Source organism: Pholcus phalangioides, unplaced genomic scaffold (genome assembly GCF_987345545.1).
Source record: "Pholcus phalangioides strain wild (caught in Gottingen) unplaced genomic scaffold, Ppha-v1.0 ptg000004l_1, whole genome shotgun sequence".
NCBI lineage: Eukaryota > Metazoa > Arthropoda > Arachnida > Araneae > Pholcidae > Pholcus > Pholcus phalangioides.
The window spans coordinates 47,250,364-47,265,621 of NW_028301597.1; the positions used below are offsets into that span (position 1 = coordinate 47,250,364).

Below are 15,258 nucleotides of genomic sequence, written 5' to 3' on the forward strand. Positions count from 1 at the left end.
ATAATATAAGGCAATACGGAGACATTCTCATTTTTGTGCTTGAGAAGATATAAATGAAAAGTTGAAATCAATGTTATTGCCTGGATATCCACCTCAAAAGTGGGTCTGGCTCATTATTTTATATTTAATTTTCTGGGCTTCGTATCTCTAAGCGAACTCAATATTTTGAAAATCAAAAATGCAATCCAATTTTTAAAATTATTGATGTGGCGGAAAACACCACTAAATTTCCGTATTTCGGCACTAAAATTTTAACATTGATCTCGATGGGGATCGTTTAGTGTTTGTTCCTCAGAGTGATGCTGATGACGTCTATTTGAAGAGCCGAAACGAACTGCCTCTATATTGAAGGGGTGGGGGGGGGGGGTCATATTCAATACTTTTCCCAACCGAAGCCGAGCAACGCCACCTACAGAACAAGGCCTTGTGACGTCACTTAAGAAGGCCATTTCCTCTATTGCCATTGGATATAGCAGGCCGACGCATGTGATATCTTTACCTTTTTTGCTGTATATCCAATGGCAATAGGAGAAATTGCGTTCAGTGACGTCACAAGCTTCGTGCGGAGGCCTTGTTGTGTAGGTGGTGTTGAGCCAGCACCTCCTAGAGATAGAAGATCTCCACACGGGTTGCCATAAACGTCATTCAGAGTACCTAGCAATTTTGCAACATTTTGAAACACAACATCCTATTTCATTTCTTCGTTTCTTCTTATTTTGGCGTAGAATCTTCATGATTGGCTCACAAATACTGCATAGTGATTGGATGTGGGGTCATAGAAATCGCCAATTCTGAGCCCGATCATTTCTTTTCCAAGATGATACTAGCATTGAATTTTTTCCCTGAATATTTGGAGGGATAATTGACTACTTACTGACGCCACAAGCAGCGTGCGAAGGCTTCTATCTCTAGGAGGTGCTTCCAAGCAGTTTTGTTCCCGTTAGAAAACTATTGTTATTTTTCTTTAAGAAAAGTGGCGACATCTGTTGTAACTATACGCAAGTGACGTTGCGAAACGTGAGCATGCGTTTTCTTCACAAGTTGATAACCCTATAAAAAAGTAAGATCGTGAATTTCTATCAGAACCTTGAAATGACAATATTGGTTAAATAATCAGTAACATTTTCTAACTTTTTCTGGTGATAAATTAGGCAATGTCCCATTATTTTATTGATAAATTATGGTCAATATACTGTGTTAATGTCAGAAAACGATGAGTCTTGACATCATCAATAATGAACCAGAGGCCTTTCTTTTTATAATTATTTTTTCCTGAAACTAGTAAAACAGAAATGGCAACAGTAAACTAAATATTTTTGTTTTGTTTTTTTTTATGACTTTTTTGTTTTGAAAATATTTATTTTTCTTACAAATTCCTATTAAATACAAATTTATTCGAAGTTTCATTGAAATTTCCATTTATCTTTTAAGCAAATAAATTCGCTCCGTTGGTAAGTTCCTTTTCCGCACATTTATTTATCTTATTTGATCTTAATTTTTTAGGTCGTTGACTGGTTATGATCAAGGATAGTCAATTTATCTAAAATGATAAATTGTTAATAAATTAAAATTTATAATTCGGAAATTTGATCCTGATTCGTACGTATTAATATATTTTCATTTTTACCACGTGTCACTGTCACTTTCAAAGTTTAAAATTTTGATACTTTAATTATATAGTAGACTTCCGCATTTTCGGTAAATTTATAATGTAAATGATCACATACGTTCTTTACTACCACAATTTTACCATCTACCATTGCATAACTTCAAGATTGCATTATTCAGCTGACTAAATCCTGTGAGATTTCGTTAGGTTTTGTAATAATTATGGCGTTATTATTGTTCTAATTATTATGAGGTGGCGTATTTACACAGGGCTTAGCTGGCTATAGTTTGGAGGAGCTGCAAATCTGAAGAATGAGTGGATAATTAGCGGAATGGGAGAAGGGCGTCAAAATTTGTGTAGCAATACGGGAAGTAAAACCATAAATCCTCTACCTAGAGAGAAAGACTAGGTCAGTGACTGACCTACAGAGTTTGTTTCGCAGTCATGTAAATGACCAACAGAGTTACCTAGAGAGAGCGTTACCTGTCAGTGAGTGACCAAACGAATAACTCAGAGAGTTCACAAGCATGCGAATGAATAAGAGTGTGCAAGCATATAAACATGCGCCGCCCCCGCCCCCGACATCCTGAAGCAGGTCCCCTCTGTAGTGAATTTATAGCAGAAAAATTATTATAGTCGTAGCTGGAGCCATGTCGCCCCCTCCTTCCTGTAAAGGTCATGCATACAAATGACCAAGAGAATTACCTAGAGAGCGAGGGAACAGGTCAGTGAGTGACCTAAAGAGAGTGTAAGCATGGGAAAGACAAGTGAGTGACTGGGAGCATGTACAAGCATGTGGATGACCAATTGAATGACCTCTAGAGTGAGGGACAAGGTCACTGAGTAACCAAAAGACCGGCCTAGAGAGAGTATAACCAAAATAGCATGCAAGCATGTGAGTGAACAAAAGAATGTGTGAGTCCGTGAGTGACCCAGAGTGTGTGTGTGTGCAAGCATATGAACATGGCCATAACCTCCATAAGGGCCCTCTGCAGTGGTAAATTTATTCATTTTAAAAATAAAAAAAATTATGGCAATTGTCCCAGACATCAGGGCTTCCCTTGTGGGGAGCCATGCATATGATTGACCAAAAAAGCCATCTACCCGGTGTTTTTTAACCGCCGGGACTTGACCTACAATCGGTCAAACTGGCCAGTGAATGGTTAACCATTTCCGTTTTACCCGTTTATTTCCCATTAGTTGTGTGTATTACTGGCCTTTCACTCACAAAAAAACAATTAGCCAGGCTGCGCGCTTCTGAAGGTTGAGAACCATGGACCTAGAGAACATAGGCGGCGGTAGACTTGAAAGTCTGGGGGGCATGGTCATTATTGCTGGGAGCACAATGATGATTATGTCAATTCACATATACACATTTACATTAGATCCGTCGACTCCACCTCTGATGCTAGGGGGCGATGCCCCCTCCCCGTATCTCCGCCCATGCTAGAGAGCAAGAGATCAGAGCAACAGGTCAGAGAGTGTGAGCATGGAAGTGACCAAAAGAGTGATGTGAGCTGATCTCCCCATTGAAAAGTCTAACCACAGAGAACAAATCTACAATAGGACAAATATTCAGCCATTACACTTCACTTCTGAAATATAGATGGCAGCATTGAAAAATCCAGCACAACACTGTTTGATATGCACCCTCACACTTCCGGCACAACTGAATCGGTAGTAAATTTCCCATTTCAATAGATTGGTAGAGCAAGGGACCAGGTTAGGGTAACCAGATGTCCCGGTTTTCCACTATTTTTCGCCCTGTCCCAAAGAAGGTTTTTGGGATGCCTTTTTGTCCTGGACTGAAATAGAATTATTGTCAATATTTTTTCCATTTTTAACTTTTAGCTAAGTTGGATATTACACTAGGAAATTATTTCACTGTTATATTTTTGTTGTGTTAATATTTTATGTAACCAAAGGACGCCAAACCCAGTTTTTAAACGTAAACCCATTTACATGTGTAACATTGTTTTTTGAATGGAAGTGGTTTGGTGAGTATAAACCTGCTTGGGCATTTTTTCCCATTATAATCCTGTTTATAAATGAATGAAATGAAAAATTAATAGTTTTAAAGGAATTGTGGCCAGATAGCAGACAAAAATTTCAAGGGCTTTGACACTGAGATTGTAGATGATGTGTTAAAGACAGCAGACATAGCCTGGCTTTTACTCAGATATGGGATATAAGCCATTATCTGGTAAGGTTGGGATTATCTCTTCTAGGGAAAAGCATTTTGAGTATGAGTACAATGATTTCAATTGGTTTCACGTTATGCACTTTAGCGTAAAGCACTGCTGTGAAAGTTCACACTGAAAATATTGTGAGTCCTTGAAACAAAATCAATTTTACATTGATTCCTATTGAGGAGAAAATATTTCAGTTTCTGAACGTTTTGGTTTACGAACAGATATCCGGAATGAATTAGTAAGTTTGTAAACCGAGGATCGACTGTTTGTAAAATGATAAACGTTACAATATGTAACAAATAGTTCTTATGTTACCTCCCCCACTATCAATTTATGAGTATATAATGTAACGCATCTCACCCTTCATTGCATATGTTCTTCAATCATGTATATATGATACGGGACATCTGGCAACCACGAGTTTCATTCATTTTCATGCCTTTAACTGATGTTTTACTCGTTTTTGCGCCTCTGTGTTGTGATGATGTTTTTGTAATGCATTGTTAGTTTGCAATTTTACACTTTAATGCAGAACAAACGAGATTTTTGGAAATGTCCCATTTTCATCTTGGTTATTATTAATGGGTGTCCCAGTTTTGTTGACAACTTATCTGGTCACCCTAGACCAAGTCTCACTGAGTAAACAAAAGACTGGCCTAAAGAGTGTGTGACCAAAATAGTCTGCAATCATGTGAGTGCTCAAAACACTGTAAAAGCATGTGAATGACTAGAAGAGTGATATAACGAGTGTGTGAGCATGTGAAATTTGTATAAGGTGCATATGCTGTTCAGTAGTAGTAAGATACTTGTCTACCGTCAAGTTCACGGGTTAGATCCCTGGGAAGAACATGGGTAAGTTCTTTCCTAAAGCAACCATTGATAGATGGCACTTTCTTAATATTCCCTTGCAAAGTCCTCTCCACGCTGAAGACAAGTATAAGCAGTATATCATGACCTTCTCTAAAGAGAAAGTTTTCCAACCCAACTCCATCAATAGTGAATTGCTATATTATGATATGACCGAAGTTGGTGTGTGGTGAAGTAGTAATATCTAGTTGGAGAATTTCTTGGAGCAAATGGCAGTCATTGGTATGAGTTAATTTCCTTCTCAATGTTTTTTTCAATGTTGCGGTTGGGGAAGTGTTGAGAAGAAAATCTACTCATGCAGATGCTTGCCTCTTGTCTTAATAAAATCTTCCTATCTGTGATGGTGCTACAGTCAACACTCAATATAACGACCCTCTTCCCCCTTCATCATGTCGAAACCAGACGTTATATTGGGAGGGTCGTTATATCGAAAGTAAAACATATAGGCCTATGATAGTTTTCCTATGAAAACATTTGGGACTTATCCTACTGGCCATTGTAATGGAATGGTCGCTATTACGTGGGGTCGTTATAACGAGCGTCAACTGTAGTAATTTACACATATACTTTTTATTATACTTTTTTTTGTTTAGAGTGTAAATTTATCAATTTCTTTGCTTATTGTTTCTTCTTTTTTATCTTTAGCTTGTGGAAAAAGTGTTATGTGCATTGAAAAACAATTTCTTTACCTCTGTTATGGCTAGTTCGGAAACGACTCGACGATTAAGAAAACGACAGCAACCACCTGTTTATAATGGAGTTGGTAGCACTTGCGAAGATAAGAATAGTGATTTCTTATGGTATTTTTTAATTTTTTTTTAATGAATGAATCATAGTACAGTAGACCCTCAAAGCAGAATGCTTAGCACTGTTCTGCGACGAGCCTTCGGCTTACTGGAAATGTTCTGCGGTAAAAATCCCCATACATGTAATAGTGTTTTTTGCACTTTTTCTTAAAATTCTTCCGAATTGTTCTGCAATAGCGCTAATTGTTCTGCGATGGTACGTCGCAGATTTTGGCACATTCTGCTTTGGGGCAGTAGACTCCCAATAATCTTGCGTTTTTAGGTTGGTTTCCTTTAAGCATGGAAGAGAGAAAACGATTCACTGCGCAGAAGTTCATATCATTCAAATGGGCTTTTTCAACCAACTTCGAGTAATCCAACGATTTCAGTAATCTAGCACACCCTGGTCTGATATGTGTCAGATTAATGAAAATGTATTGTATTGATTTCAATTTTAATAGCTGGGCTCCCATTTGTCCTATGTTTTCTTTTCTACTTTTTTTTATAGTTAAATGACCTATTTTTACCTTACTTCTTAGTTTTTATCCTAGTTTTCACCAAATCCTGTCAACAGAAATGTACCTTACTATAAATGGACGAAAAATGGTTGGGAATGTCAACAAAAATACAAATATTATTGCAATTAATGATTATTGGCTAAGAAAAGAATTGAAGCAGACCTTATAAAGATATTTAAATTTTATTTCCACTTAAATACAGTGGGATCCTAGTTATACAATGTTTATGTTTGATCCCGATTCATCTCTGTGTATTCTAACGTTAAAATATTCCATTTATACATCAGATAATTTTGATTGCATGTTGTTACCTCAAATTCTCAAAAAGCATTTTGGTCACACAAAAAATTACCAACTTTAACAAAATTAAGTCTACTCAGTCCTAGTTGGTCAAAAATTGATCCCCCCCCCCCCCCACCAATGATACAATAAGTTAAGTCTTTTGATTATTTTTTTATTTTACTCAGTTGGTTTCAGCCCCAAAGCATAATGTTTTGAATTGTTCTGATCAATCAATCTGTTGAATCCCCTCAGCTGGTGCTTTTTCCCCTTTTCTTTCTCTGGGGAGTCGCAGTCAGTTTCATTTTTAACCCTCAACTGTGTTAGTGGGGTCATTTTGACCCCACACATTGCCCAACATGCCACTCCCTTGAGAAAGAAATGCATCCGGTGCATCCTGTTATCAGTACGCTAGTTGTTTGCATGTGTTTGATAAATTTATGAGGTTGTTCTATTTTTTCTTTCCGTTATTTCGTTCGTTGAATTTTCTGTGGGGTCATTATGACCCCACCTCACCATTAGTGTAAGACCTTTTTGTCTGACGGCTGTAATGTTGAGATAGACATCGCGTTTCGGAAGAGCACCAGTTTTCTCGATAATTAATTCAAATTAATGGTGAAACATCAGATATTCGAGGTGAGCATAAGTATAGTAGTGTTAGTGAATTGTACATAAGTTCTATGTGATCATTATTTCATGGTGGTGTTTTCAAGTATTGTGTTTCCGACTTGGAATAAGACCAATTTTGGTGCTTGTAACAATATAGTAAACATAATTTTCATTTACAAAATTTAATTTTCTGAGTATATTTTAATCATATCTGTTCGTTTTTTAATCATAAAAATTGCATTCAAAAATTTAATATATAATTTTAAAAAAAATTAAAAAGTCATATAACTCCATTTTTTTCGAATGTCTCTTAATTAAAGAAAATTTTTGGGAAAATAATTAAAGAAATTTGAAAAATTATTTCGTGAATTAATTGACAGATGATTGAAGGCATGTAAAAAAGCCCATTGCTTTTATGAAAACTCTTTTTGTTGATTTTTAAAATGCATCAATACTTGCTGAGGTCAAAATGACCTCACAATGCCAATTAGGCACAGAATTTACACAATGCCAGTTAAGGGTTAATATTTCCTGATAATGGTGATCAATGGTGTTGAGTGACCATTAGATTAGTAATAATCAAACTCTTTATGACTCCCTCAGGAAAAAATTTTCAGTATACTGCTCTTAGCTTTACTTTGTGGTGATTAAGTTGTACTAATATATTTATCCTTTTTTTTCAGCCCGATTTGTTTTGAAATGATCAGTGAAGCTCATATGACAAAATGTGGCCATACATTCTGGTTAGTTTTTTTTTTTTCAAAAGTAGCTGTATTGTACAATGAAACCTGTCTGACAAGGAAAGACTCCTAGGGTGTCATCTAATCCCCCTCAAAAAATTATGAAAAAAATTAAGTACATTCGGCTTACCCAGAAACACATGAAAACAAAACAATCAGCGGCACAATGTAATTATTAATGCAGCTAAAAAATTATTTAAAATGGCAAAAGTTGGCTACTCATAGTCTCACGCTTCTTAGCCAATATTTATAAAAAACTTTTCATTCTTTACACACATATGGGGTAGCTCTTCTTTTTCTTTTTCCTCCAACTTCTCTCTTCCGGAAACTAGTTTTATTTTCTTTCTTCATCTGTGCTGTTCGAATCACATCACGCTATTGTTGCACAATTTTAAATTATTGATACTAGAAATATTAATATTCACTTTTTTTGAGTGGCCCATAATAATTCTGTCAGATTTTTTTTATTCATATTTAAATAAGTAGGTTTTTTTGAGTACTTTTTCAAAATTTTTTAAAGACATCACCTTAGGACCTTTTTCTTGTAAGATGGACACTGCAAGCGATGGAAGAAGCCTGTCTTGAACAGAATCAAAAGATAATCTCATTGATGATTAGTGTTTTGATTGTGCTTGCATCTTTATAAAACGAAAACATGTCTAAAATGGGATATTATTTCAGCCTCAATGTACCATTTGTGTAACATAAGACGATTAATAAGGCATAATGTAAGACAGTTTTACAGAACTTTCTCCTATTCAGGGTTTAAGCTACAGTCGTATTTTTCACAAAATTCGAAAGGGGTAGCTACTTTCGCAAAAATGCGTACAGGAGGTAGGGAACGAATAGACATCTAACCATCAATCATCAGCATTGTACTAAAGATTTTCTCTCCATTTTTGCTTTTTTTGCGAAAGGAATTTTTATCTAGCTTAAACCGTGCTCTTATTTTCTGATTGTCAATTTGTACTATCAAAAAATCTATATCTGTAAGATTTTTTTAAAATAGCTAGGAAACCTGAAAGTACAATCATATTTCTTTGCTGTTAAAAAATATATGTTTTTGGTGATAAAATTACCTGCAAGAGCATTCAGAAAGCCACCACCTATCCCATCTTCATAGACCACCTCTGATGCCCGAACCACATATTAAGAAAATGTTTATATAATATAATCATCCACTCCACCCCCCCCCCCTCATCATTACTTTCAATCGATGAATTGTTACTTATCTTATAAACAAAACTTTTTTAAACATTAAGAATGTTTGAAATTTAATTCAGAGACATGAACGTTTAGAACAAAATGTTAGCTTAAAATATCTGGCCCAACAATAAGCCTATTCTTTTGAATATTTTTGAGTTATTTACTCTTTTAAACATATTACATTAATTGCATTCATTTTTTTCACCATGGTCATTTTCGGAACACGAGCACTAATTAGACCAGGAGTTATGGTTTATAGCTGATTTTGAATAGAATTTTCTTTCATGTCTTTTACTGAGATGTTGGTGTACTAACCCCCATCTGTGTGAGGCTTCCGTGCAAGCAATAGCAATGTGCTGTGTGGTCCAGGGCTCTTACACATTGGGGAGAAAACTAGGCATCAACTAAATATTTTTTAGGAGCAATCATATTTATTTTTCCCTAGTAATTTTTAGTAGTTTCAAACTAGTAATTACAATTTAATAGAGAAAACAGTTGCTTTAGCTATTTTTCAGCTCAGAAAAAATTTGGTTGGCATTCAAATTTTTCTTCATATTTTTTTTTTTTTGAGTCCTGCATGCATGTATATTATATATCTAAATAAACCTTGTGATTGACATTTGTCAAATTCATCTGTGTAATTTGTGTTTTCTTTCAGTTTCAGTTGTATAACGAAATGTCTGGAGCAAAGCAATAGGTGTCCAAAATGCAATTTTGTCATTGACAAAAAAGATCAGATATTTCCTAATTTTGCTTGTAAGTATTTTTTAATACTTGTAAAATATTAAATACTAGTAAAATATTTATCTCATGTTTCACTATTATTTAACTTTACTATTATTTCTCAATATTATTTCATGTTTCATTATTATTTAAATTGTATATGGGTCATTCTCGTTAAATAGGACAAAAAATTTTTAACAAATTATTTAAAAAAATGCCAACCAAAAAATACAAAAAAAAATTCTTGTGGACACTTCTTTACCTGCTAATCAATGAAATATAGTTAGCACCGAAGTTTGTTAACATTCCATGATGAAAAAAATCAATTTAAATTTAACCAATGTTAAAAGATAGGCAAATGCAACAAGGCTTTTCTGCACTTAATTTGATATTAATGCTTGACAATCGCAACATGCTCCATCTATTTTGGTAGATCATTATCAACTTGGACAAGTACTGAGATACTCTGAACAATATTTTTGTCAATTGCATTTTTATTTCTTTTTTATTTGTGTTTCTTACTTCTTTTTTTCGTCAATTTATAGGGACAACAGGTTTCTAATTTGTCTGGGTTTTGCTAAAGCAATGATTCCCAACATGGGCATTAATGCCCCTGTGGGGGGGCAATGAAAAGTTTTAGGGGGCGGTAGAAGCTACAGGTATAACATAGGATCCTATGGGTTCTGTGGGGGGGGGGGGGGCGATGGGAGCAAAAAGGTTGGGAAACTATGTGCTAGAGCAGTGGTTTTCAACCGGGGGCCACGGAAGAAAATGGAGAAAGGGGCCCATGACAGGTGGTTTGGAGAGCTGAGAAGAAAAATTCAGGTGTGAAGAAATAAAGATTTTATATTAGTGACTAACACACTTACAGTGAGAGAGAGAATCCAACAAAACCACCCAAAAAACCAGGGCCTTCTTTAGGGCATGGACCCACCCAGGCCTCACCGCCTACATTTTGCAACAAGTTCCCTAGGATGGGATTTTTCTCAAGTCCCCGGCTAAATTTTTCATATCCCCTTCCCTATGTGAAATTTATTGTATGGAAAAAAAATGATGAAAACCATATTAGGCCCTGGGCTGTAGCTCTGTCAGTCCCAATCTTGTGAGGGGCCTCATGCCCATAAGTGACCCTGCCTTGTGATATTTTGTACAGTGCAAGTAATTTTGAAAATAAATAGGAAATATGTAGGCTATTTATTGCCAGCTAAAGTATGGGACTACCGTAGCATCACTTTGCCTAAGGAGGGTCTCCCATGATATTGAGACGGTCCTGATAGAACTCGGACTAGCGTGGAGATCAATAAATTCTAGGCTAGTGGTCTGGAGGTCAATTTTCGTTCAGTATAAATTCACTGAAAAAAATCATTTCAATACGTATAAAGTGTCTTGTTTCTAGATGAGAGTTGAAAACTCTGGGTAAGACAGGGGAGCCACGAGAAAAAAATATGGTTCAAAAGGGGCCACGGGCAAAAAAAGGTTAAGAAACACTGTGCTAGAGCATGAGTTGCATTTTCGAAGCAAAGTCTTTATATGAAACATTACTGCCACTTGACTGTTGCAACCAAGAAATTTTAATGTTTTTACTTCCCCCCCCCTCCCCCCCAATTCCAACTTTCGATCAAACCTTCCTTCTTGTTACCTAATGCCAGAAGAAAGACATTTTTACATGATTTGCAACACTAAGCAAAACCAAAGTATGTTGAAAACATGTGCTTTTCAGAAACAATAGATGTTTCTGAAGTGAAACATGTGGTAAAGTGAAAATAATTTTCAATTATATATTTCTCAGAAGAAAAAAAAAGCCAGGAGAAGGGCATTTAATAAAAACTCTCACTCCCCTTTTTTTCCTGAATAAATCTCGTTAGTGAATTAATTTACTATTTTAATTGATTTAAAAGGAAGTTCAATTGATGGCTACCTTCTTCTTAACCTTCTGTACACAAAATTTGATAGGTGGTAACTGGTATTGCAGGACTTGAACCAATGTTTTCCAAATGTCACAAACGGAAAGAAAAGCTTTAGAAAATTTTCATTTGGCTATAAAGTATTGATAAAAAAATGTTTGAAGTTATGAAAAATATGAAAGATATATGCAGATCCTAAAAATATATATTACTGGAAAAAAAATATTTTTTTGTTTTAAGATAGAAAGTTATTTTTAAACTTGAAAAATGGGTTGGGGATAGCCAGGAGAAGGACATTTCCTTAACAAATGAAATTCGTTTGAGCAGATTTTAAAAATCTGTTGATAAAAAAATTAAAAACAGAGTGGCGACTTTTCAGAAACTGTAATACAAATAGAAAGCGCCAAAAAAAAAGTTATGTGTCAAATATATTTAATGTAAACTGCTGGGGACACAATTAAGGCCAACTTCATGCGAATGACCCATACACAATCTGTTTAAAAAGTTTCTGGAGTGGTTAACTTTCCAAAAGTACTAGTGCAGATATTTGTTATTTGCCAGTGGAATTAGTGTATGTGAATATTGACTGATGACTGACTTTTTTTTTAGCATGAAGACTTGTTTATCCTTAGTGTATGTGAAAAAATCACCATATTTCTATTGTCAGAACTTATTTGATTTATTTAAAAGAGCTGTAGTAAAATTCTATTTTTTAAAAATGGAAAACTTCCCTCACAAACGTGTGAAATGATGAAGATATCATGTATGATTCAGACTGTTCAAGTTGTAATAGAGTATTTTTTGTGGTAAAAAAATTCAAGAATGGCAATGAGTTTTTTCAACATAATTTAAGAGAAAGGAAGGGTTCATCAGCACAAAAAAAAAGATGGAATTGAAAAAAAGAATCATTGAATAAATATGCACAGTTGTGATATGCAATCCTTAATTAACTATTAGATTGATTGCAGAGGAATCAAACATCATGATGAGGAGTACTTATTTTATTCCTGAAGTTATTATGGAAAAACTGCCAGTTTTTCAGAAAATTTTTAAATTCAAAATTCACCCTGTGAATGCATTACATTTGCATTGTGATGTGACACCAGTACCAAACAGCAGATTGCTTTTTCTATTGTGGGGCAATGCTCCTATGCATTCCTCTTCAATTATGCATCGATTTGTTCTTTGAAAAATCTCTACTTCCTTTATATTCACTAGATGGCAGTCTTTTTTTATTATCAAAAGTTAGAATTGATTTAAATTAAAATTGCTGTGATGATGTAAAGGGCCATTCAATGAAATATGATAATTCTTTACAACACCACAAAGAAGGAAGAGAATATTTTGTAACTCATGAAATTGTATAGGCTATATCAATGGTTTTCAAACTGTGTGCAGCCCAACAAAGGTTTTTTGAAAGATTCTTTGTTAAACTGCTCTGAAGAGCCACAGATAAGCGCTGATTAGGGTAATGGGGTGCATTGAAAAAAACTTTAACAATCCCTGGATGATCTGTTATAAAATTTAAATGTTATGAAACGTGCTGATAGAGGAAGAATCTATGTTGAACATTATTTAATGAAAATATTTTCATAAATGTGCAAAATTCAATTTTTCATATAGTCAGACCCTGTTAAGCGATCATATGCATTTCGAGCAGCAATCATTTAAAAAATCTAACCCTTTAATGACCATATGCTTCATATGCTGCCAAATTTTGGATCGTAATAATTATTTTTCATAATGAAGTTATGTTTAATTTATGTTTGCATTATCAATGGTGGTCAAATTTGTTCTCCAAAAACTATGCTAAACGAGTTTCTGGTGATATATCTAAAGGCATTGGCATACGCAAAGGAGGGCTTTGGGGGTTCTAAACTCTTCCCCCCCCCCCCCGCCAAGATTATAGTGTTATTTTGCAGGAAAAAATCTGGAAACCCCCCTCAAGAAAATTCTGCGTACGCCTATGTCTAAAGGTGATACTAAATTGTGTAGAAATTTGTTTCAGTAGTTTTTGAAATACATGAACAAAATATTTTTGCACAAGAGGTTCAAAATGAACATATTTATTCTACCTATATGACAGTTCCATCATTGAATAGAGATCAAGGGAAAAGATCAGCAGTTTTAAGTTTTGTTTGAATATTTAAAGACCTATAAAATTATTACTTTTTAGTAGGTTGCAACTGAATTAAAAATTGTCATTATAACAGACTTTTCTTTTGTAAGCAATAAGTGTCTTCAACCTTGACTGATTGAATAGTGCTATGCAAATCACTCGATGTATATGTAAATATCACTCGATAAAGTCCATGCCTTTATATATACCTGTACTTATACCTGACTTATTTCACCCTGCACTTATGCCATCTTGTACTATAAATAATTTTTTTGCAATTGGAGGCACTTTGAGTAAATCCTGAAGACTTTTGAGAATTCATAGAACAGAAATGTTTTTTTATGAAATTCGCATCAAAAATAAGAACAAATAAGAAAGAGAAAAGAGAAAATATACAAATTTTCTCACCTCTTTTCTTTTCTCTCTCCTCAAGAGAAGGGAAAAAGATTATCAGTGAGAGAGAAAAAGTGTTTACTCCAACTTAGGTCATTAATCTTGGAAGAAATTACTGATGTAAGTCAAGGTATCACTGTGTATATCGTGCAATTCATGTTTTTTTTTACATAGGAAGTTTTCCACCTGTTGTGTGAAACTGCTGAGTACTGGTGTAGATTCTAATATTTCCTTTAAAATACAGATTTCTGTCTTTTTCAAAATTCAAGGATGGATTTTGTGAATTTCTGTTGTATTTCTGCATTTACTTTTCTTAACTGATCGTATCTTTATATTGTTTTGTTAGTGAATGATCTGATCACAAAACAACAACAGAAGCTTGTTGAAAAAAGAATGAAACTTGATGCTGCTGTGAGTTTACTCAAGATGTATTTATATGCTGTATAAAGATAGTATTTTATATTACAATTCATTATTTGTTTCACTGTACAGTTGAAGAGCTATACCTTTTTTCATTTTACAAATTGTAACTCTTGTACCTTTAGGCTTGTAACAGCCCCCTCCCCTTCAACTTCAAAATTTATAGTATTTATAGGCATAGTGAAAAAATTATCTGTATATTTTTAATACTAATTCCAAATTCCCCCACCCCTTGACACTTTTTCACTTTCATATTTTTCATAAGAAATAAGATTGCTTAGCTATTTGTGGTTTTAGTAACATAAGTATGCTGGGGTTATGCATACATGCATGCACACACAAGATGTTACTGCATACACCTATTCATTAAAAATTCTGCAGAGGAATTTGTACGAGGTGCATGTATGGTTATGTAGTCGTACAAATATAACGTAAAGGTAAATGATGGGGAAAACAAAAAATGCACACACTTCCCGGGTACACTCTATGGAGCTTGACAAATCCCATGTGCCAAGTTTTATGGCAACTAAAAAAATTAGTATTTGCACCTAAAGTTTTCTTTGCAGTTGCTAAATGAAAATCACAGGACAATACAAAAGTTTTGAAATTTATATCAATGTATCAATACCAAAGGCAATCACTATATCCTGGAAGAAAGAAATATTATTTTTCACCTGTTTTTCCTGGAAAAAAATGTTTGGTGCTAAAAAATTGTTCAGGCGCTTAGATCTTATTGGGATTTGTCAAGCCCTGCACTATGGATGTTGCTTTCAATTTGCAAATATATTAGATAACTATCACACTGACTTGGGATGCCCACTTGTGTTAGTAAACTCTTGATTGCATATGCATATTGGCAAAAAAAAATCTTTCCATAAAAACAGAGCCAGAACT

At 34.6% G+C, this 15,258-nt stretch overlaps 1 protein-coding gene across 1 annotated transcript in view; it reads left to right on the forward strand.

Moving 5' to 3' along the window:
• Positions 1–1,341: 1,341 nt before the first annotated feature.
• LOC149087730 (E3 ubiquitin-protein ligase COP1-like) overlaps positions 1,342–15,258 on the forward strand; it is a 42,093-nt gene continuing 28,176 nt past the window's right edge. Inside the window, exons 1-5 of the mRNA XM_089231611.1 lie at positions 1,342–1,451; positions 5,314–5,468; positions 7,543–7,602; positions 9,464–9,561; positions 14,291–14,355. Coding sequence (XP_089087737.1) covers positions 5,365–5,468; positions 7,543–7,602; positions 9,464–9,561; positions 14,291–14,355 — 327 coding nt within the window. The 5' untranslated portion in view covers positions 1,342–1,451; positions 5,314–5,364. The remainder of the gene's footprint in view (positions 1,452–5,313; positions 5,469–7,542; positions 7,603–9,463; positions 9,562–14,290; positions 14,356–15,258) is intronic.